The 22254-nt window shown below is 40.3% G+C and overlaps 1 protein-coding gene across 1 annotated transcript in view; it reads left to right on the forward strand.

Moving 5' to 3' along the window:
* Positions 1–22254, forward strand: part of EXOC6B (exocyst complex component 6B) — a 409205-nt gene that overhangs the window by 161638 nt on the left and 225313 nt on the right. Inside the window, exons 7-8 of the mRNA XM_080931804.1 lie at positions 1762–1938; positions 12244–12312. Of these exons, the coding sequence (XP_080787930.1) occupies positions 1762–1938; positions 12244–12312 (246 nt within the window). The remainder of the gene's footprint in view (positions 1–1761; positions 1939–12243; positions 12313–22254) is intronic.

The following is a 22254-nucleotide window of genomic DNA, read 5'->3' on the forward strand; positions in this document are numbered from 1 at the left end:
CTCTGGAATGTAGATTCTTTTTACTTTGTTTTGGTTGAAACTAGCTCACGTAGTTCAAGTTTCTCTGGCTTGCTGTAGTTGTTCCATTTGACCAGTGCCTTAACTAACTTCTAATATGAAGATTTGTCTTGAATTCCTTAATCTCATTTAGATTCAGTGACACTTATTTTCTCATGAACTAATTCCAACTTGGCATGGAAGAGAAATATATTGATTTATAAGAAGTCATGAGCTCAAATCTTGCACCTTGGCATGGCACAGAAAGGCTAAGTTTCATGGAGAAATGTTTCTGGAACATGATGGGCTTAAACAGGTTACCCAAGTTATTTCTTCTCCTCCTCTTCTTCCTCCTCCTTTTTTCTTCTTCTTACTCCTTCTATCTCTTTCTATCATCTCTATCTTTCCAGGTTTCTCTGTGTAGCCCTGGCTGTGCTGGAACTTACGTTGCAGACCAGGTTGGCTTTGAACTTACAGAGACCCGTTTGCTCCTGGCTCCAGGTGCTGGGAAAAGGCATGTGCCACCACCACCTGGCTACCCAAGTTTCTTAAGGACAGTGCCATTACCAGTTTCTCTTTTTCTTTTACTTTCTTTTATGTATGAAATATGTGTATATTACATGTGCCCTTTGTTGACGTTGGGTTTCTGCCTTGGTTGTTCTCCGTTGCATTTGTTGAGTCAGTTTCTCACGTGAACCTAGAGCTTGCTCACATGGCTAATGTCACTTGCCATATCGGTCCAGGGATCTCCTGTCTCCGCTTCTTAAGGATATACAAAATTGTGTCTGTTGATGTAGCCTTAGAACCCTTTCTTTGGAAGATATTTGCCCAGTTCTTGGACTGTTAGTATAGTGAAGGACTATAACGTACAAGATCGTAATTTGAGCCTCTTCTTATTGCTCAGAGGAGTTGTGACTTGGAGCAAACCCTCAGTGTTATTGCCTCTGTTTTCTGTGCGTGGCTAAGTTGACTTGTAGCTGCACTTTTCGGTCAGGGGTTTTATTGTTGACTCGGGAAAGGGCATTCTTTTAAATAATTTTACTTAGTAGTATAATTGAAATTCTGAAGAGTAATTTCTGTAAAATCCTTTGGTAGTCCAGAATACTTCTGAGAAAATAATTTTTAAGGTAATTCATTATCTTGATTATATTTTATTGGCTTCATATTCAAAAATCTGCCTTTTTAAAACTACTACACATTTATCTATCACAGTTAGTTCCAAGTGGCTGTCCTATCTTCTATCACTTTGGTTTCAACATTGCTTTCCTTTGTAAGAGATAACCACTAGACATTTTTACCGCCTTTTTGGCTATGTAGGTGAATATGGGATGGATAGAGTTGTTACTGGTTGTTTAGTAAATATTTAAAGAGACCTGTGATAATATCAACAAATTATCTTTTTCTGTATTGACTTTGAAAAGAGCTAATACAGGATGGCTTCAGGGCAAGGACGTGTATATTAAACTGGATTTTCAGGTGTAGACCTGGAATCCCAGCACTTGAAAGGGAAGCTCGGAGGGTTAGGATGCAAGGCCTTCCTACATGCCACAGCGAAGCGGCAGCCCGCGTGGGCTACATGAGACTACCTCAAACAGCATTCATGTGTCACTATGTTTAATTTTACTTTAAGTCTAGAATTTATATACTAAGAAATGATTTTTCCCTACACTTACAGGTATTGATTTGCTCAAAATTAGTTTATTGGAGACTTGGAGATCTTTTCCTCTATTTTTCATTATTTTTTATATTTTCTTTATATTCTAGGCTCAACAGAACAGAAACCTGGATAACATTGTCTTGCAACAGCCTAGAGTAGGCAGCAAGAGAAAAGCTAAGAAAGATGTTTATACAATCTTTGATGCAGAGGTGGAGAGCACAAGCCCGAAGTCTGAACAGGATTCGGGAATTCTGGATGTGGAAGATGAGGAAGATGATGAAGAGGTGAGACATTCAGGCTGGTGAGATGAGGCGATTTCCTGGTGTTAGATGTGCTCATTCCCTCAATAGCTTTGTAGTTTTCAGAACATTACACAGCATTAAAGTCCATCTATCCCTGATTTAAAGAAACTGAAGCTGCACAAGGCTAATTTTAAATTCCCTACTGATAGGATACTCCGTCCAGGGATGGAAAAGGGCTGTGCTGGCCTGACTCAGAGCCTAGGTAGAAAGTGGATTCCACTGAGTCTGAGGCAGTCTCTTGAGATCAACAAAAGATACTACTGACTTATGTTTTCTTTTCTTTTTCTTCTTCTTGGATTCATTGTAGAAATTGATAGTGCTTTTTGGCATTTTCCTAGAAGTGTACTCAGTATGTTTCCGATACTTTGTTCATACTCAGCCTCTCATTTCCCTCTTTTGTCTTCACTCCCTTCCCTGGTGCCTCCTTTTTCAAAAGTCCTGATAATTTTCATTCTACCCATGTGTGTTTTTTAAAGTCTGAATGCTACATGTATGAGAGAAAACACTTACTTTTCCTGTCTATTTTATTTTGTTTAATATGATAATCTTATGAGTGCCATATTTTTGTCTTAAAATTTTTATTAATATTTATATAAAATGTAGTAGACAAATGATAGTTTTTGTCTTTTTAAATTACTTTTTGTTGATGGCTTCCATTGAATAATAATAATATTAATAATAATAATAATTATTATTACTTGTAAATTTAAAAGAATCAAGTTGTCCTGTTTAAATTGTTTTGGATAAAAAATGAATACCCAAGTCGTCTATAAGATCTTAACATTGAAGGTTTTTTGTGAGTGACTGAGGAACTATCACGTGTAAAGCACTTTTTCATTATTTTTCATACTTAACTGATTGTAGTCATCATTTTTACTTAAAATGTATATTCTATCAGGGTATGTTTATTATATAAATAAGTAATTAATAACTAAACTGCTTGAAAGCAACAAGCCTTGATGGCAAAGAACTGATCTTTGCCACTAGGGTGATTGAAGTAGGAGGGTCTCAAAGTCAGGGCTGCTGCTGCTGCTTCTTCCTCCTCTTCTTCCTCCTCTTCCTCCTCCTCCTCCTCCTCTTCCTCCTCCTCTTCCCTCTCCTTTTTTTTCAGAGTGTGTACCAGGCCATTTTGGAAAACGCAGTGAGGCCCTATCCGAGTAACACAGGCTGGTGTGGTAGCTATGTGGCGAGCAACTATACCCTGTGCACGAGATGCTCAGCTCTGAAACTTCCAAAAGAAGACCAAGAATTTCATTCTAGTCTCTATTGTACTTGGGTTGTAAGATGTCTTAGTAAATATACCAGTGCAATAAAATTTATTGTTTTCTTGTTTTTTATTACAATGTAATTACAATAATTCTTACTTCCAAACCCACTCATATATCCATGGTTCTCCTTCAAAATCATGGTCTCGTTTTTCTCTAATTGTTATTGCATGACCTGCTTAGTTTGTATAAAGTTACTTTTATACATGTTTTCAAAGTTCACCATTGGCACTGAACTTCCAATTTGTGTGCTCTTCCCGAATCAATGCCATCTCTTCCACCCTAGCTTTCCTCAGTTGCCGAAGTTCTTGGTGTAGGGTGCTTCACAGGCTTTCCCTGTCCACTTTGGCATGTTCACTGGTTTTGTCCTCATTCAGATCATACTTGGGTTGTCATGCTGGTGAGACTTCGCGTATAGCTTCTGATGTTAGCAGGAGACACAATTATAACTAAGTCCCCAATCCTCTGGCGCTTACAATCTTTCTTCCCCATCCTCCTTCTTAAATGTTCCCTGAGCCTTAATTTGTGGGAGTCTTTAGATGTATGCTTTGGGACTGGGCTCCACACTTTGCATTTTGACAGCTGTGGTTTTCTGCAGTGGTCTCTGTCTGTTACAAAGAGAAGTTTCCATGATGCGGGATGAAGACTACACTTACCTATGGACAGAAGGCCAAATGTTCAGAGTATTCTTAGAGATTTTGCTGGTTTAATAAAAATACTAGTCCTTCACCTTTATCATGTAGGGTACTGCTTATGTTTTCTAGCGTAAGTCTTAATGTTCCACATTTCACGTATACATGTTTGATCAGTTTGGAATTAGTTTTTGTGCAAGGTGATAGATTCAGGTGTGTGGGTGTAACTTTACTCTTCTGCCTGAAGACATTTAGCTTTTCCAGCCTTATTTGCTGAAGTTGCTTCCTTTTCTTCAGTGTATGTGTTAGGTGTCTGTCAGATATTAAGTGGTTGGGGTTATATGGACTCATGTTTGGGTCTTAGATTTTGCATTGTTGTGTGTATATGTCTGTTTTTTTCTAGTACCATAATGTTCTTATTGCTATGGCTCTGTAATGTATTTTAATACAAACATTGTAATTCATCCAGCATTGTTCTTTTTTCTCAGAATTGTTCTGGCTCCTGTGGTCTTTTGTGGTTTGCATGAATTTTAGGATAGTTTTTTGCTATTTCTTTGAGGAATGTGAGTGGATTTTGATTGTAATTACAATGAATCTATAAATGACTTTTGATAGAATGGTCATTTCTTTCTAATCTCTGTGCTCCTTAGGCAGTAAGACGTCTTACTAGGTATCTACATTCTCCCCATTGCAAAAAGTCTTTTGAGTGTTATTTAGTGGGTCATTTAAAAAGACTTTACCACTTACATGATAGGATTCAAAGCATTAAAGAGGACTTGATTCTCTAAACACTTACCAGCCTTTTCATTTGTTGCATGCAGTATATCTTTGTGAGGGTATAGATCAACAGTGGACATAGAAACAGCTATCAGACTCCCCACAAACACACGGGAATCCTGCATACTGCCTTATCAAGGAAGATGAGTTAGGTTGAAGAGGTGATTCAGAGATTAAGAGTGCTTGCTATTTTTGCAGAGGCTGAGAATTTGGTTCCCAGCACTCACATTTAGGGGTACGGGTGTGTGTGTGTGTGTGTGTGTGTGTGTGTGTGTGTGTGTGTGTGTGTGTGTGTGTATAAGGGGTGCATGTTACAGCTGACTCTGACTTCAGCATGCACACACATGGGTATAAAGATGAGGTAATCCTTTCTAATATGTTGCATGTCCCTAACATTTGATTGTTTGATGTTTTAAAGTAATGGAGTGAAACTTGCACTGTGGTTTATAGAAAAGAAATTAGTCACAGTCTACACTCTTAGAGAATATATACTCAAAGAGATGGTTGGAGGAGATAAAACAGAGAATAAAATATATTCCCAGTTCTGATGTATCAACAGGAGTCAGTCTTCATCACTAATTCCCTGATGTTCCCAAGGTCATCCCTTTGAGTCTGTGGGCCATGTTCCTTTGCTTTAGCCAGTGAGGCTCAGAGAGAATGAAAAAGGTGGGAGAAATGAAATACATTGGCAGGAGCCTCATAAAGGAAGTATTAGAAGAATGTACTAAGAAGGTAATATTCTAAAATGACCCCACATCACAGTCAGACACCAGTCAGCATTAGAGATTTGCTGATTGAGCTCTTAGAACAAGAATTCAGCACTTCACTTTCTAATGGCATCCTATCTTAAAAAATTCCCTACCTTATGTTTGTTTACTTCTCAGTTTGAATCCTCTTCAAGTGCACATTCTTAATCTCAAACCTCATGTAGAGAATTATTTGTTTAGATGTCTCCAAACTGGCTTCTTGGCATAGTTCTTGCATGTTGTGAATAAATTCTTGTGATAAGGTCTTTCGTGACCTACTGTGACGTCCTGACCTTCATTCTTGTCGTTCTTCAGCAGACCTCAGTGAGAGCAACATAGTTTCTGAAGGAACTTGGAATCCAAAAGCAGGGCAACTATGGCCCAGACTCTGACAGGCAAGGTTCTTAGTCTCTTTGTGGTCATCTATTACCTTGAGAGCTTGATACAAGCATTCAGTGTTTCTCCCTAGCGAGATGTGTGTATTTGTGTGAGTCTGTAAGTTCAAGGATTTAGGAAATGTATTGACCAAGTGAAGAGCTTCTATTGTAGAACAGCCATTCTTGAACATATGTGTGCTCAGGACTCCCTGGGACTCACATTAAGATATAGATACTGGGCATTACTGTACAATGTAGGTAGAGTCTGGGAGCCTACATTCTTACCAAGGTTCCATGTGAAGGTGGTGTCTTTGAATTATAAGGTTGAAGAAAATCCCAACTTTTCTATCCCTCCCCCAACTCTATCAGACCTCTAAATTCTCTGGGGCCTCCAGTCTCTTGAGGGTTAGGTGCTCTTCTCTGACTGAACCCAGACCCGGCAGTCCTCTGCTGTATATATTTTGGTGGCCTCATATCAGCTGGTGTACACTGCCTGGTTGTTGATCCAGTGTCTGAAAGATCTTGGGGGTCCAGGTTAATTAAGACTGCTGGTCCTCCTACAGGGTCACCCTCCTCCAGCTTCTTCCAGCTTTTCCCTAATTCAACCACAGGGGTCAGCAGCTTCTGTACATTGGTTGGGTGTAAATATCTGCATCTGACTCTTTCAGCTGCTTGTTGGATCTTTCAGAGGGTGGTCATCATAGGAATTGTCCCTCAACAATTCAATTCAAGACACAGTTCAATTGTTAATACAGTTTGACTGGAAAGTGTACAAACAATACATAATTAGGAAGTATAAGTTCTGTTACCTTTGTGCTTTTGCGGAAAATGGTACAAATTTATCCTGTCTTCATTTAAAAATAATGCTACTCCAATGCCAACATATTTATTGTAAACACATTGACAGGAGATTGTTGTCAATGGGCATCATTTGTCAGTAAGTTAGAGTAAGATACAGGGTACCATGTTCATTAATCAGATCAGCAGCCACGAACCAGTTCTTGCCCAGCACAACACTTTCAAATGTTTAAATTGTCCAGGTGGCAGTGGTTCACTCCTTTAGTCCCCACACTTGGGAGGCAGAGGCAGATGGAGTTTGAGGCTAGCCTAGACTACAGAGCAAGTTCCCGGACAGCTAGGGCTACATAGAAAGCCCATCTCAAAAAACAAAACAACCAAACAAAAGTAAATTAAATTAGTAGCTGTGTTAGTATAGTATTTTGCAAACTACCTTGGTAGACAGTTTGTAAGGATGCCATGTCTATCTTGAATTGCGCATGTGGTTGACTGCGTCTTACTTTGGGGCTGTGGTAAAGTGATGCATAGTAGGAGGTAGCATGTGGAGAACCTTACTGCTCCTCAGAGAGAGGGGCCAGAGTCTTCGTGTCCACTTGAGTGGCATGTCCTCAGTCACTAACAGCGTTCCTTCTATGCCTCATAGCCCAAATGTGCTACTTCCTAGAGTGCCATAGGACAGTGGCTAAGTTGTTGGCATGCATAAAAGAACATAAAAGATTGTACCATAGCAGTTGTCATGTTTAAATTGAAAATAATTAAAAAAATGTTTTTATTGGGCTAGAGAGATGGCGATCTTTCTTCTTTTTTCATTCATTAATTAATTTATTCACTTTAAGTCCTAATTATAGTCTCCCTGTCTCCTCTCCTCCCTCTCCTCCCCTTCTCCTCAGAGAAGGGGGGTCGTGTTGCCCTCCCAACCTGTATCAACCCACCCTGGTCAAAGTTTAGCGCATGATTATACTTACATGACTTCTGCTGACTCTGTTGTTAGTCTGTGATGTCTAGTTTCCTTTATGAGAGCCCATGTCTAAAGAGTTCTACCATTCTTTCCTCTGAACCTCTGGAAGTTAAGTAGTTTAGAAAGTATCTGGTGAAAAATGTCTGCAGGGATTTCCTGGCTTCCAAACATAATATGAGGAGCTTCAATTGAATCTCTGAATGCAAAGGCCTGTTCTCTCTAGCTAACCATTTATTGTTTTCTCCCTGCCTGGTACATTTGATGACTTCATATCTATCTAGTGCTTAGAAACGAGCCCCAGTTTCTGCATTCATTTACTAATACCAAGAAATTGCTTTGTGTTCAGTGGCAATCAGAAAGGTTTTGAAGGTGGAAAATGGCTCAGATAATGAGTGGGAAACATACCTAAATTCCTTTGAGCCTCTTTTTGTTCAACCCATGGACTTTGGGAGGCTTCTTAAGAGAAAAACAAGTGAGGCGTGTGCACATGGTTAGTGAGAGCAGGTGTTTGTGTGTCCTCGGGACAAAGTGTGAACAGCAGAGCCAGAGTGGACTAATGTCCTGTGTGTGAGCAGTGTGGGGGACTTAAAATCCATTGGTTGCCTTGGGATGCAGGGAAGAAACTCTTTTTTATTTAGTTTCTCTTGTATAAGACTACACGTAACCAGCAACTAAGCAGGAACATATGTCAGGCCAGATACACTTGTTTACAAATTTTTGTTTTTGAGACAAGATTTGAAATGTAGCCTAGGCAGGTTTTGAACTCCAGGTACTTCTTCCTTAGCCTCCTAGCAGCCAGGACACCTAACCTCAACTAGCTTTCCTCAGCAAGTGTGTAAGACAGCGGCGGTAGTTACTGACCAAGGTCCTTCTGGGGCGGGGGGCAGTGGGGAAGTGTTAAGGGGAGATCAGTTGAAGCTTGAGAGGCCTCACTTACTTCAGGTTAGAGCCTTTGCTGGGTACCAGTGTCCCCTTGTGCACCAGTGTCCCCTTGTGCACCAGTGTCCCCTTGTGCTCAGTGGGAAACCTTCCATCATGCATTCAAACCAAACCCTGCTCTTTCACAAATGCTAATTCTTTCCTTCTTGACTGGGAGATAGTCCACATTTACTCTAAGTCTTCAAATCTTCTTCAAGAAATAGGGTCTACATAGATATAAAATCATTTTCAGGTGTTACTAATTTCATTATACGTTTGCTTTTCTTATCCTGTATTCTCTTCTGTCCTTGAGTCATTTTTTGGTCCTTTTTAGTAGCTTGGTGCTAGATGCTGGGGCATGGTTAACAAGTGTTCTGTAGTCCACGGTTGGGAAGCATTGGCTTAGCTGAGACTGTCTGTCTAATTGTGAAATGGCACTAAAATGCTGTAATTGTTTCCCTGTCTGCTTCTGTGTTGTGTGGTTCAGTTGCTCCAGCATCCCATATAGCTATTGTTAAAAATGTTTATGTTTCTTAACTTATATGACATTCTCTGGGGGCATAAATCATAGCCACGACATCTAAAATTTTACCAATGGTTGCTTTTTGAGAAAATTCTGTTTGGCTGGTGGGAGGCATTTAAGGCCCCTAGAACTGTGCTAGCATTAGACAGCTGCTGTCCTTGGTGATGAAGTGACTCTGTGAGTTCTTAGCATTAGACACAAAGCTGGGCCATGTCCTGTGTACTGTTTGTGCTCACTGCTGCTATCTTCCTACGTCTATTTGACAAAAATACAGACTCCAGGGTCTTAAAGTCTTCAGTTCCTGACTGCCAGGCACAGGAAATGTTTAACTATTTTAATCATGTTGTTGTAGCCCCAAAGAAAGCCTTTATAATAGGAAATGACAGAGTCCCACCACAAAGTTATCTCTTATCAGTTCCAGTCTCTGTGGATAATGATTTGTCAAATTTGGACATGTGTAAAATGCAAGGTCCCTGTTATTTACTTTGGAAAGGAAAAATTAGATGAAGCTGATAAAGGAGTCATGGCTTTTGTTAGGAGACAGAAAGCATTAGAGGCAGTCATTGTTCCCTTAGGAAAGTGTCCTTGGACCCCTCCCTGATGAAACCTAAATCTGCTTGAATCATTCTTTGCAACTCCAGGGGAGGGAGGAAGAACCTGTGAACCTTGCCCTGCTAGAGCAGCTCAGAGGGCAGACAAGTTGCTGCTAGTGCACCAGGCAGTTGCTGCTCACAGAGCTCTCCTCCACCATGTTTTTAGATTTTGGAAACCACATTCCATCCTGCAGAAGGGTGACATTCTTTCACGCGGTGCTTGTTGCTCTTCCCCTCCTGCCTTCTGTAGATGTAAGTGATTCTTTTTCATTAGTAGGAACAGAGAAAACACACCAGCTCAGAGCAACGTGAGTCAGTGCATACTTGACATGCCTCTCTCCTCACAGCACTCGCTGCCTCTCCAGTGCTCACTCCTCCCAGTGCGCTCTCAGAGGGGAGCAGGGGAAAGGCTTTCTAAATACCTGCTGTTTGTGCAGGGAGGGAGAGCTAGCAAGCAGGAGCCTCTTTTTGTTCCTTTACTTTTTACCCAGCTCTCTCTCTGGAGCGTTCAAAACAGACAGTTATGCATGTACTTAGGAAAATTGCTGTATGTTAGTTTCTGGACCAAGAAATAGTAGACCTATATAGTTCAGGAGAGTATAAACAGTCAGGAAACAAATTTGCTCAGTTGACAGGAAAGAACTTTGCCACCTTGCATGAGGTGCCTTTTAGAGTGGGTGGAGATAGACCAATCCTAGCCATTAGCAACAATGCCTTTTTTTGCTAAAAGGCCTGCAAGCTTATTTTCCACAGCCTTCTAAGGAAATGCCCCTTACTTTCTATTGCTGTTCATTCTGCAAGGACGGCTCTGACAAGTCAACGGGTCAAGGTTCTGCCTGAGAATGGCTTCCAATGGGTTCCTCATTTAAGAGAAACTGACTCTGACAAAGTGAACCTAAATAAACAAACTGTATAAGAACCTGTGAGCAGGGCTGTGGCAGAATTTGTTGCTCAAAATTAGGCAAGAAAAATTCTTGTCCTTTTATATATATCACAAGTAACTACATTGTTCTAAATAAACAGTTTCATTTCTTGTGTAGATCCATTTTACTCTATGTATTTTCTTTGTCTTTTTTCATGTACATACATTATTTTTATGTAGTTTAAATCTTATTATAAACCTTAATTAAAAAAAATGTTGTGTTTACCTATTGTTTAGCTTTTTTTTTTTTTTTTTTCTGGCCACTTGATACATTTCCTAAAAGTTTCCACGCTGCCATTATATAGAGGTGAGTGGTCACTTGAAATAGGAGGCTCCGTGGCAGAGTCCTTTGGCTCTTACAGCACTGTTTTGCTTCAGAGACCTCATTGGTAAGTTTGGGATAAGATTTGCCTGGTGGAACCAAGCAGAAGGTAGAGTGCCAGGTGACCAGCAGTGAGCATCACAGTGTACTGCCTAGAACAAGGCCATTTAGATATGAGAAAAGTCTTGGTTAGAGAAGCCATGCCCCAAAGAAGAGATAGTGTTTGCCCTGCAACTGTGAGTCAGCCTAACTCAGCTTAGATGTGTCTGCTTGTGTTTGTGCTGGTGGTCCACATAGTTACTACCGGGACAGGAAAAACCAGCTAGGTCTTCATTGTGATAACTTATGTGCTTTTCAAATTTTCTCCCTCCTTTAGTTTCATGAGCATGTATTTTCAGGTCCCCTTTTATTCTTATTGAATCTATGTATGACAAATAGTAGTTTCCTTCCTTAGTTGAGGAGCTGTAGATGACAGTCCACTCTGATCTACAGCTGTCAGGTCACCAACCAACTTGTATGAGTCCTGAGAGTTGGTTTCAATTCTCACTCGATTCTTTTTATTTTAACGTGTACCAGTTTAGTCAATATATCATTTAAAATCTTCAAGTAACTTCTTGGTTTGGCTTTCCATATGTCACCTCATTTTTAGTACAGTGTCCCCTCCTTTCTGTGTTACTTCTATATTTTGATGAAAAAGACTTAAGGACTTTTAATACTGGTGGCCTTTAATAACTGTCTTGCCATTTAAAGCATCCATTTTGTGTAGCAAGTGTGGCTTTGGCCATTGAAACTTGGTCTTATGTAAACTCTATGCACTTTAGGATAATTGAGTCATTAGAGTCACAGACCCAAATTTATACTTTCCCTGGTGACCCTTGGCTTACATGTGTCTCTGAAGGAAGAGACAGCAGGTTTTCCTTCTCTTCTCTGTGGGGCTCTGCCACCTGGACTAAGATCCCCCCCCACAAACACACATTTTGAGACAGAATTTCATGTACCTAAAAATGACTTTGAACTCAAGATCCTCTGGCCTCTTACCAAGTACTAGGATTACAAGTCTATTTCCTGCTTGGGAACATGAATTTTTTTTTGTTTTATTTTTCTATTTTATTTATGTGTATGTATGTGTGTGCTAACTGTGTATGACTATGTAGGGGTACTTAGAGGCCAGAAGATGATGTAGTATATCCTGGAACTGTAGTTACTGGTGGTTCTGAGTTATATTATGTAGGTATTAGGAACTAAACTCAGGTTCTCTGAAAGAGCAGCAAGTACTCTTAATTGGGGAGCCATCTCTTTAGCTTGAGAACATGATTCTTTTGTTTATTTTGAATTTTCCACTTAGAATATAGAGTTGGCTTGGAAAATAGATCACTGCTTGAGTAGTAAAAATAAAGTGAATGCAGTTTTCCCCATAATAACATTATGTGAAATTTTTGTAATTGTATGTTTCTAGGTACCTGGGGCTCAAGACTTGGTGGATTTTTCTCCTGTGTATCGGTGTCTGCACATATATTCTGTCCTGGTGAGTCTTTATATGATTTTCCTAATAAAGATATGTATTAAATCCCAAATTCTGAGTTGTGATTGTTGTTGTTGTTATCTTATTTTTGAGCAAAGTTTTAACAGATATTAACTAATTCCTCTGCTCTTGCTTGAGTTTTGTTCCTATTTGCTTTGTAAAATTCAAACATAGCTAATGAGATTTGAAAGAATCATTGACAGATTGTTAGGTTATAAGTAGAAATGTATTCAGATTTCTCTGTTTTAAATCTAATGTATTTAACCTAGAATAACCTGCTTTTATATGTTAAAGGATTTATGAAAGTATTTACATTTTTGACAATCATGCCTTTTGTTCTTTAAAGAACCAGTTAGAAGAATTTGCTCAAAGGGCACTGATGTGATGTTGATAGGCTGTACAGTTGATATGGACAGTGTCGGGTATTGCAAACATCCCTCCAGTTCCTCTCCTTACTGCAAACCATCCTTAGTGTTTATTGAAATGCATCTCTAATTCTGAGATCATCAGACCTATTAGTTTGTAACTTATAGCTAATAATGTTTGAACATTCATAAAAAAAAAAAAAAAAAAAACAACCAAAAATAAACACACAACCTGAGCCAACACACAAAGAAGCAACTATTCTTCCAACCCCAGACCACCTTCTCCGAAGCTTCCTGCTCCAGTCAGTGGCACTTGTGTGGTGAATTGACATTGTCATTTGCCGATCCACACATAGGTTTTCAGGAGCATCACTGTGAAGTATGGACATGTACCCAGGAGGTCTAAATTCTTATTACCAAACAAACTGACAATTAAATTTATGTCTTAATGTACAATAAATATACAGCCTTAACTTTTGAAAATTACAGTCTGTTGATTTAGAAATGATCAAATTAGAAAACTGTCTAATTGGAACAGGATTTCATGCATTAGTATTTGAAGAGTGAAATATTTGATACTCACAGATTTTCTGTAGCAATGTTTAAACCATTTTCACCCGGCCTGTACAGGTTTTAGGACCATTAATAGTGTTGCCAAGGTTTTAAAATTCACAGCTGATGATATAGGTGTTTTGTAATATATGTTTATAATTTAGACACTCCTAGACTTAGGGGGATTCTAAGGAAAACCTGACATCAGTTTTACTAAAGGATGCTAATGGTACATGTAACTTGGTGATGAATTTATAGAACCAAGAATTTTTTTTTGTCACTTGTAAAGCTGTGTTCATGTCAGACATGCACATTACTTCATGGTAAAGTACAACCTCTCACAGTATTCATGAGAATATTTAAAAATGTTTAGTCAATATAAATATTTATTACAATGTTCTCATTTTCTGATATAGTAGACATTAATCTCAGGCCTTGAGTGAAAGAGAATTTGGGAACTGAAGAATAGAGAATAAGAACATATCCATGTAGCACTGATTCCTTCTATTACAGTATCATTTTTGTTTCTTCATTCGGATCAATCCAGATTTTATTTTCCCTCTTCTCAGTTTTCTGTGTGCGTATTCCTTGACGTTAGTGATTGTTTTCCCCTTTTATCGCATGGTTTTCTTCCTTTCTGCCAGCCTTTCTTTCTCTCTTTCTCTTTCTCTTCTTCCTTCCCTCCCTTCCTTCCCTCCTTTCTTTTCTTTTCATGTATAATAAGCCTTCATCAGCATTATGGCTGGGGTGATTCCTACCCTTTGTGCTCTTAGACTCTACTTTCCTGTCGATACCTGAGTCACTACTCATGGTTACCCGTCTGTGCTGCTCTGAACTGCAGTTGGCTGGCCTTTATGCCAGGATTTTTAAGATTCTTACCCATGGTGCCTCCTCTCTCCATCTTCCTTTCTCTCCTCATGGTTTCGTCACACCCCTAGCCTGGGAACCCCAAACCCTGCCTCTGACTCTTCTGCCCACTACTGTCTGTCAGCATCTATATTTAACCCCTTGCTGCCTGCTTTAGTGTTTGTCACCTCATCCTTGTTTCCTTCAGGATTCCCAAAGTCCTTGTACCACCGCTGTGTTTCTTGTTAGAAGGTATATGTTCTAGAACTGGGCGTGGGCTCCGCAGTAGACTGTGTGCTTAGCTATGTGTGAGGGTCTGGGAACCGTCTCCCGCAGTGACAACAGCAGCAAGCAGACAAATGAGAACCCAGCTTTATGGAGATTACACAGGTAGGAGAAACTTGGTATCCATGTGTGTCACACTTCACTGGCCCTACAAGCCTCTCAAAGTTCAGTGGTCTTGAAGCCATAATTCTTTTTTCTCACCGCCAGTTGGAAAGCCACATTATCTAGACCTGCAGATGTTGTAAATGCAGTTGGATTTTATTATCATGAGGCCATTGCCTCCACTCACATATTCATCATAGCTGGCTAAACAGTCACCTTAAGTGTCCCCTCTGCCCTCAGGAGCTGTCACTTCCCCCTGCCATGTCTAACATGGGCTACCTGCTCCATCTTACTGACCTCTTCACTGAAATGCTGAAGAAGAGCACCAGTCATGGCTCTTTAGAGGTCTTCCACATTTCCAGCTACTTACCATCTTGCCGTCCAGTTCTGACGCATGCAGTGGCTGTTATCCCTTCTGCACATCAGCCTTCTACCTCCAGCACCACTCGCATTCCACTGCTTTGTGAAAATTCCGTTTCATTTTATTGTTTTATACCCTCTCCCGGCAAACTTTCCTAATATTGCAGACTGAGCTCAGCCGGTCTGTTCTCCACATTTATGTAGGGCCTGGGGTGTGTCTCTGTGTTTATTGTACCAACCATTACAATGATAGTCTAGCGGATTCTTCGTCAGTAGATGGTAAGCCCTTTTAGGGCAGGTACAATGTTAATTTAATCTCGTGTGGTTTTTTTTTTTTTTTTGCCTTACCAATTAATACATATAGTAGCCAGTGTTTATGACTGTAAGAGATAGCCACCCCTCTTTTGACCCTCAAGCAAATCCAGGATTTTCATCACAGGACATACTATTCAGTGCCAAGGTAGGCACTTCCATGGTGGGGGTGGGGGACGGCTCTATTGGTGGTCAACGGAAGGATCATAACACAAGTAACAAAAAGTTCTAATATTTTGTCGTTTACAATAGTGTTTATCTGAACTTTTGGCCTGGAGCACAACAAGGCCCACTTTGAATAAACATGGCAATATTTATTATTTTTAGTGAAACCGACCTTCCACTCACCCCCCTTTATGGCTGTGCTGCTTATAAATTCCCAAAGGATTATGTGAAAAATCCTACTTATATCTGCCAGCCTTATCAGTAGGGCAGGAGTTCATGTATTGTAACAGGAGGTCAGATTTCGGTCATGGTCTTATAGATGGGGCCAAGCACCTGTAAATCCTTCCTTTGGTGACTAAAGTGAAGTACAATATCAAACAGGCAGTGAGACTTTTCTAGGAAGTGCTGAACTTTGACAGGAAGGACAAAGTTTGGTGGGTGGAGGGGAGGGAAGAAAGTGAACAAGGGTCAGATAATGGTGGAGGCTTGGGCCTTGATGTAATCATACAATGGAAGTGTGTGGGAGCGAAGGTGGCTGCATTGTGTAGCATTGTTTTAAACAACTGATACGGTTCAAGTCTTCAGTTTACAACTTACAAACATAGAGTTTAGAGATCGGCAGGTGAAAGAGTAAAATGTCATAGTCATTGGAGAAAAAACATTTTTTTTTTTAAAGGAAAAAACAAACTCAAAGTTCTCCTGTTAAGGAAGTGATGGATAACAACAACAGGGGTTGTTGTACATTGTGCATTGTTCCTGGAAAGATGGATGGACTGTCTGTCTAGTGAATACATAAATGAGTCTGCCTTGCATATTTTGTGAAACCTTTATCGACCCAAGGTTATCTGCCATGTTTATGGGTTGCAGCCTTCAAATCCACTTCAGTGCAGACAGGATTTGTATACACCTTAAGCTCCTTTGTATAGCAAAGCGTCTTTCTAAGTCATCTCGAGGTTGTCTCGTGCACAGCATACAGCAGGGCGCATTGATATTACTGTGGGTGCACAGCACAGCAAGCCTGCGAATAAAGCCAGGCCCTCTGTTTCTTGGGTTTCACCTACAGTCTTCCGTCCTGGGTGGTGTGCTCTCCACTTATCTATTCATACAATCCTTAACAACTTTAATTCCCACAGTAAAATGTTGACACAATATACACCCTTGATTTATGCATTTTTATGCATATGTGTTATCAAGTGTTCTTTCTAGATTTCTGACACTTTTAGTTAGCAATTTTAACAATAATCCAGATGTTTTTTATGCACACACCAACCCCTCAGTACTACGTGAATCTTAAGGTCTGCAGTTCTGTTCTTCAGTAGCAAAGGAGAAGTATAGGAAGGAGGGAGTGTTGCTCCATATTGTTACAGAGGCAGATATTTGTGGAGGGCACATATCTGTGCCCCAGAATAGCTAATGCCAGGTCTACTTGAGTACCTAATGTGTTAAGGCTTCTAAGAGCATCTTTCCATCATTTTAGAAGCCTTGCCTGGTCTAAAGATAAAACATATTTCAAAAGGAGCCTGTTACTTTGTCATAAATCCCCGTTCCCCAGGTGGCCGCTCTGTATGACAAGCTGATGACCCGCCTGTTTCTCAAGAATGTTTTATCCTCTGCAGCTAAGCTAATAGCTGTTTTCTGATCTCTCTGCCCCGCCCCCTGACTCATTTGTAGTTAGAAGTGAATCAGCATCAGTCCTAGAATTGATCTCATTTCTACCCCAGTGGCAGCCAAGACAGAGTAGGATGAACGGATGAGGAAGAATGTTCTTGGAACATGCTTCTCCCACTGCTTTTCTTTCCCACTGACCTCCCAGTGCTAATCTGCAGATTTCTTACATGGCCTGCAATGGTAGCTGGGGAGAATGACAAGAACCATGACCTTAGAGCAACAGGTAACAGAAGCTAGAAATAGGTACCAATATGAGCAGTTCTGAATGACACATCTTCATACGTGTTAAATTCATTAATAAAATTTGTTAATGAACTTTGATAGAAGTTGACAGCTAAAATGTTTTGGGAAATAAATAATTGAAAAATTTATGACACTATTGGAGTTGTAAAATGAACAAAACGATTAGTTTTTAACAGTCTTACTCATTCTCAACCTCTTGATTTTGTAAATCCTCGAAGACTGCAGTGAGTATTAGATGCTGGCTCGGCTCCCACTGGTCATTTACAATACCCCCTCCAAAGCTAGCGGGGATCGTGGGTGCAAAGCATGCAAGGGCTGGAAGGAGGACAGCGAAATCCCATTCTCTGTATTCACATTTCAGATGCTATCTCCTTTCCCCCAGTGCCATCCCCCTCTTCCTCCCATTGCCTCCATGAAGGTGCTCCCTCTCCCAACAACCCTCTCCATCTCAGCACCTTGGCGTTCCCCTACATTGGGAAAACAAGCCTTCGCTGGACCAATGGCCTCTCCTCCCACTGATACCAGACAATACTGTCCTCTGCTACATATGCACCTGGAGCTGTGAGTCTCTCTATGTGTGCTCATTGGTTGGTGTTTTAGTCCCTGGGAGCTGTGGTGGGTTTGGTTAGTTGATAATTTTGTTCTTCCCATGGAGATGCAGATCCTTTCAGCTCCTTCAGTCCTCCTCTGTATAATTATGGCTCTTGCAGAGCCTCTGAGGAGGCGTCCATGTCAGGCTCCTGCCAGTAAGCGCTACTTGGCGTCAGCAACAGTGTGTGGGTTTAGTGGCTGGCTGCATATGGGATGGATCCCCAGGTGAGGCAGAAATCTCATCCTTTACACACAAAAAAACCAGTAAAGTCACTGAGTCAGAGCTGGTCCTCTACAAGACAATCCCCTGAACACTCAGCTGTGAATAGGGGAGAGGCTAATGGGACCCTACCTCAACTGCTAAACTGTAGGCTACTGATGAATTCTGGGAAAGGGGAACTGTTTGTCTTTAGTTTTGTATGCTCTGTCATACCCACCACTTTCCAATGGATTCTTCCAACTTCAAGGCCATAGAAGGCCCCAATAAAAATCAGAGTAACACAGATACAGAGATATGAATGTGGGAACGAGATTAGCAAGACAGATGTTGGCAAGGTGGGGCCGGGGGGGGGGGGAACAATAAGAGCAATCAGAATATGTATGAAATTATCACAAAGAAGTTCAGTTAATAAAATATCTACTCCCAAAGCTATGTTTTTCTAAGCTATCATATGTGGCTGATAAAGCTGAAAGATACAAGATGATCAGAACAAGTTTTCAAAAAGCTCATAATTTAGTTTATCTAGAGACAAGCTGCTTTGTAGGAGACCTGGAGAGTTGTTTCTAAAATGTCCTGGGAGCAGGACTGCAAGGGGAAGTGGGTGCTCTTTCCACATCTTTTAGAATAGCTTTGCTTTTGTGTGTTTATCTACTTGAACTTTATTTTTAAGAATTCTCAGTGACTTTATACACTTTAGGCCCAATCCACTTGGCTCACTTTGTAGTTGTTCTATTTTTGTTTTTCTGGATTTTGTTTTCCCCTTAAAACATTTTTGTACATTCCCATAGTATCTAAGACACATAGGAGCTACACCTTTAAGGAACCAACTTAGACAGATAGAAAAGAGCCAGACACCTTCTGCTTTCTTCCCATGTTGATCTTGAGTACATTTAAGTAGTAAGAACACATTTTATGTATTTTCTTTAGAGATTTTGTGTGTGTGTGTGTGTGTGTGTGTGTGTGTGTGTGTGTGTGAATGGTTTTGCCCTGAAGTGTTTAGCAGCTCAGTCTATTTTGACACTTTGCGGGTTCCTGCCACACTCTCCTACTGCGTCTCAGGGCCTCAGAGAGCCACTGAGCCACCAGTGCTTGCTGTGGCTAGATAGGAGTAAACACTGTGTAGATCACAGAGAAAGAGCTGAGGGCAAACACTTTGTGCACTGCATTGATAAGGACGCAGGAAGAACATTTCTCGTGATAACCTTCCTGCAGTGTAGACTAATGGGCTCTGCTTTGTTCTAATTGTCATGGTGCTCTTTGACCCCACGACCTTATTACCCACGGGCATATATATCACTTGGCTTTGAATAAAACAACAGACAAGAAGAAGAAAGAAAAATGAGTTAAACCAAAAGCTTATTTGGAGATAATTGAACATCTCAAGTGTGCTGAGTTGTGTGTTTTCATGTATGTTAAGCAATGATGTCACATAGATAACTTTAGACACAGCATATGATGACTTTTCTGACTCTGACAAAGGAAGCAAGACACACATATGACATTGAGTGATCATTAATAAAAGCTGAATATCAAGCTTAACAATTTGAAACTGTGTTGTTTCTCATTATTGCAAATACAGTAACTTTTGTACCTGGTTGGGGCACTCTGCACTGGACCCTCACCTTCTCTCCCTGCACTTTCCTTCTGACTGTTCATGTCTGTGTTCCACTAGCCAGTGTGCTCTACCATGACGTGCTCCATACGGTTGTTTTTGAAATCTATCTATTGATCGTGTGTGTGTGTGTGTGTGTGTGTGTGTGTGTGTGTGTGTACTCAGATCCTCTTGCTGTGAGACAGGTACTTTGTAGGCTGAGTCATGTACCCACCTTCTTCTTTCAGAAGCTCTTGGCAATTATACTATTTTTTCCCATTACTCAGATAGTTAGATGTGATATTTATATTTCCCCCAGATCACGTAGCAAGTGAGACATAGCTGACATGTTTTTCTCTCTTCCTTTTATATTTTATGTTCTCATAATCTATTTTGTTTCTGTCAAGTTTCTTTGAAAATTTTAGATTTCTTTTTGCTATGCTTACCATGCCTAAGGTGTCTTCTTTTTAGATACTGGTTTAAAATATTGTTCTGGTAGTTTTAATATTATGTGTGAGAGGTGTCAGTGACTGTAGCCAGCGCCTGTGACTTGACCCACAAGATAATACATAGAAGACAAGGAGTTTCTTTTTGTCCTGTAAGGGGGGGGTAGTTTATTGGAACAGTTATGTAATTGACATACATAACAATGATCTTCTTAACAGAAGCAAATTTCTTAGCTGAAGTTCCTCCATGTTTTTGCTTCTTAATAGCAGGGGCTAACTTTAAATTTTGGGAGCATGAAAAGTGTAAGTTTTGAACTTGGTGTATTCTGTACTTTCTTGAATTTTTATGTCTCAAACAAGCCCTGGTCTAAAGCCATGGTTTTCAACTGTCCTAATGCTGTGACCCTTTAATAAATTTCTCATGTTGAGGTGACCCCCAATCATAAAATTATTTTTGTTGTTACCTTATAACTGTAATTTTGCTACTCTTATGAGTTGCAATGTAAATACCTGTGTTTTCCAATGGTCTTAGGTGACCCCTGAAAGGATCCTTTAACCCCTAAAGAAAGTTCCACCCACATATCGAGAAATGCTAGTCTAGAGGTGGTCATGTAGGACTTTGACACTGGAGTGGATAATCTGTTTCCTGATCCAGAGTTCCCAAGAAGCATGGGCGATGTTCTCATAACTCATTTTCTTTAGAGCGTCCACACTTCTCCACACTGTGAAATCAGCTGATGGGCAGCTGTAGACAAATTGGGTGAGGAAGATGTAGGGCACTCCAAGAAGGCACCACTCGACAGAGCCCTCAGACCACATAAGGTGTGCAAACATCAGCAGCTAAGACCACAGGCTACTTTAGGTTGAAGTTCTCATAGTTCATGGACCTGTTTTATTACTCACTGACCCTCAAAGCACAGCAGGTACTAAGTTATGTGCTTTTTAGTTGTTTGAGATATGAAAGTGCTGGACACGGTGCACACAGTTATAACACTAGCACTGGTGGAGGACTCAGGAGGAACCAGAGTCTACAGGCAATTTGGACTACACACCAAAACGATCTCAAAAACTTTAAAGTCCGCTTATTTTGTGAAATTCATAGCTGTGCAGATTGCATTAGTGTTATGTATGAAAAAAATCCTTCTTGATGATTTAAACTGTGGGTTTTGTTGTGGTTTGTGTATTTGCTTTTATTGACATTTATTGAGTATGATCCCGGAGATCTAGCATAGATAAAATGTCAGGTAATAAATAAGACACTTTTAGATGATGTGCGTGCTCTAAAGGCGATGGGGAGAGCGTATGGGTGCATGACTAGGAATGGAGGAAGGGCTGAGTTTTGTGTTTTTATAATTGTCTAATGTCTGATCTGGCTGATACTGTCTTCTCAAACTCATCATTTCTTTATGGTAGAAACATTCAGAATCCTTTCTTAGAGTGGTTTTGTTTTGGTTTACTCATATGATCTTGCTTTGTAACCCGGGCTGAGTTTTCTCATTTGTAGCCCTTTCTCACTGGCCTCAAACTCACCATCTTTTAGCCTTCATCTGTTAACTGCTGGGACTGCAGGTGTCCCTCACCTTTCCCAGACTTGTACACTTTTGCTATGTGTAAGTCTTAATTGTATTTTATTTCCTACCCTATTTTATCGTCTCAGATCTTCCTACTCTTGTTGAACCATTACTTCAGTACCCCCTGCTTAGCCATCCAATTCTGCTTTCCCCACCTCTGGTAACCACTGTTCTCTCACGTTCCACGGGGTCAGCTTTCATATTCTCCACTGTAGTGAGATGAGTACTGACATATTGCTCCTGGTTTGTTTTCACTTAATGTAATGTTCTTCAGGTCCACCCAGGTCAAAACTGATAACATTTCATTTATTTTTATGGAGAAATAGTGTTCTATTGTTTTCATTACATACAATCTTTTCATTAATTGATGAGCATGTAGATTGTGATAATTTCCCAGATATTGTGAATAGTGCTACAAAGCATGTTGGAAAACAGACATCCAGACAACATTCTGGCTTCATCTCCTTTGGTAACGAATCCCAATAATGGGATTGCTGAATAGTCTGATAGTTTCTCTCTCTCTCTCTCTCTCTCTCTCTCTCTCTCTCTCTCTCTCTCTCTCTCTCTCTCTCTTGAAAAACCTCCTTACTGTTTTCTTCCTCCCTCCCTCTCCCTCCTTTCCTTTTCT

This window comes from Micromys minutus (genome assembly GCF_963924665.1).
Source record: "Micromys minutus genome assembly, chromosome: 18".
Taxonomy (NCBI): Eukaryota; Metazoa; Chordata; class Mammalia; order Rodentia; family Muridae; genus Micromys; species Micromys minutus.